At 53.5% G+C, this 1,838-nt stretch overlaps 1 protein-coding gene across 1 annotated transcript; it reads left to right on the top strand.

Annotated features, from left to right (window-relative positions):
- Positions 1-504: 504 nt before the first annotated feature.
- Positions 505-1,149, top strand: LOC309544010 (histone H1B-like; the record flags this gene model as incomplete). Its single annotated transcript, XM_082276409.1, has 1 exon — positions 505-1,149. The coding sequence occupies one exon, from the start codon at positions 505-507 to the stop codon at positions 1,147-1,149; it is 645 nt and encodes a 214-aa protein (XP_082132535.1).
- Positions 1,150-1,838: the final 689 nt, after the last annotated feature.

Here is a 1,838-nt window from a genome sequence, read left to right as displayed (position 1 = left end):
GAGCAGAGTTCTGTATTAGAGGGAAATGTTTCCTGGTGGTCACTCTTTACTCATCTAATGTGAAGATCATTCTAGAGGGAGATGTGAGAAGATTGTTTTCTGTGTAGAATTTGTGTAGAAAAGAAGATAGAAGGAAGAATGGGACACACACTCAGGAGGATGGAGGTGTTTGCAGCCTCTGTGTTCAGCCTCCTCAGCAGCTCCTGGCAGCTGTAAGTGACCCCCGATAAGTGACAGTCCAGTGAGCAGATCGGGTCCCCGATGAAGATCGGACAGCGTTCTATTTCACATAAAAGTCGGTTTTCTATCTACTGGGGAAACACAACAAGAGAGAGAAGATTCTCCAACTACTCCATGATACTGAGTGGGCGTGTCTGATGTGTAACCAATAGCAGAGCAGGAGGATTGTTGTGTACCGACCAATAGCAGTGCAGGACGTTTAACTATATAATCCCAGAAGAGGTGAGTGGGGAAGTTTATCTGTCCAATAGACTTTCTAGAATCATGTCTGAGACTGAGAGCGCCCCAGCCGCCGCTCCTCCAGCGGAGCCCGCCGCCAAGAAGAAGGCGACTAAGAAGGCGGCAGCCGGAGGAGGGAAGAAAGGCAGCAAGAAGCCGTCCGGTCCCAGCGTGTCCGATCTCATCGTCACAGCCGTGGCCGCTTCCAAGGAGCGCAGCGGGGTCTCCCTGGCCGCCCTCAAGAAGCTCCTGGCCGCCTCAGGATACGATGTGGAGAAGAACAACAACCGCCTCAAGGTCGCCATCAGGGCGCTGGTGACTAAGGGGAGCCTCGTCCAGGTGAAAGGACATGGAGCCTCCGGATCCTTCAAGATCAACAAGAAGCAGCAAGAGGGCGACAAGGCCAAGAAAGCCCCCAAAAAGAAGCCATCAGCTGCGGCCAAAAAGCCAGCCAAGTCCCCTAAGAAACCGGCGGCCAAGTCCCCCAAGAAGGCAGTAAAATCCCCCAAGAAGTCGGCCAAGAGCCCCAAGAAACCGGCAAAGGCTGCAGCTGCCAAGAAGGTGACAAAGAGCCCCAAGAAGCCCAAAGCTGCACCCAAGCCCAAAAAAGCCGCCAAGAGTCCGGCTAAGAAGGCGGCCAAACCCAAGGCAGCAGCCAAGCCCAAGAAGGCCGCTCCGAAGAAGAAATAAATCCAAGCAGCCGGAGGCCTCCTTCATCTACACCCCCCAAAGGCTCTTCTCAGAGCCACCCACCTCCTCCTAACAGAGCTACACATACCTACCTACACCCACCTCCTCCTAACAGAGCCACACATACCTACCTACACCCACCTCCTCCTAACAGAGCTACACATACCTACCTACACCCACCTCATCCTAACAGAGCCACACATACCTACCTACACCCACCTCCTCCTAACAGAGCCACACATACCTACCTACACCCATCTCCTCCTAACAGAGCCACACATACCTACCTACACCCACCTCCTCCTAACAGAGCCACACATACCTACCTACACCCACCTCCTCCTAACAGAGCCACACATACCTACCTACACCCACCTCATCCTAACAGAGCCACACATACCTACCTACACCCACCTCCTCCTAACAGAGCCACACATACCTACCTACACCCACCTCCTCCTAACTGAGCCACACATACCTACCTACACCCACCTCCTCCTAACAGAGCCACACATACCTACCTACACCCACCTCCTCCTAACAGAGCCACACATACCTACCTACACCCACCTCCTCCTAACTGAGCCACACATACCTACCTACACCCACCTCCTCCTAACAGAGCCACACATACCTACCTACACCCACATCATCCTAACAGAGCCACACATACCTACCTACACCCACCT

This window comes from Pelophylax lessonae (genome assembly GCF_965119305.1).
Source record: "Pelophylax lessonae genome assembly, contig: HAP1_SCAFFOLD_607, whole genome shotgun sequence".
Taxonomy (NCBI): domain Eukaryota; kingdom Metazoa; phylum Chordata; class Amphibia; order Anura; family Ranidae; genus Pelophylax; species Pelophylax lessonae.
Note: the sequence above shows the minus strand (reverse complement) of the source record. Positions and strands in the feature narration are given on the sequence as shown.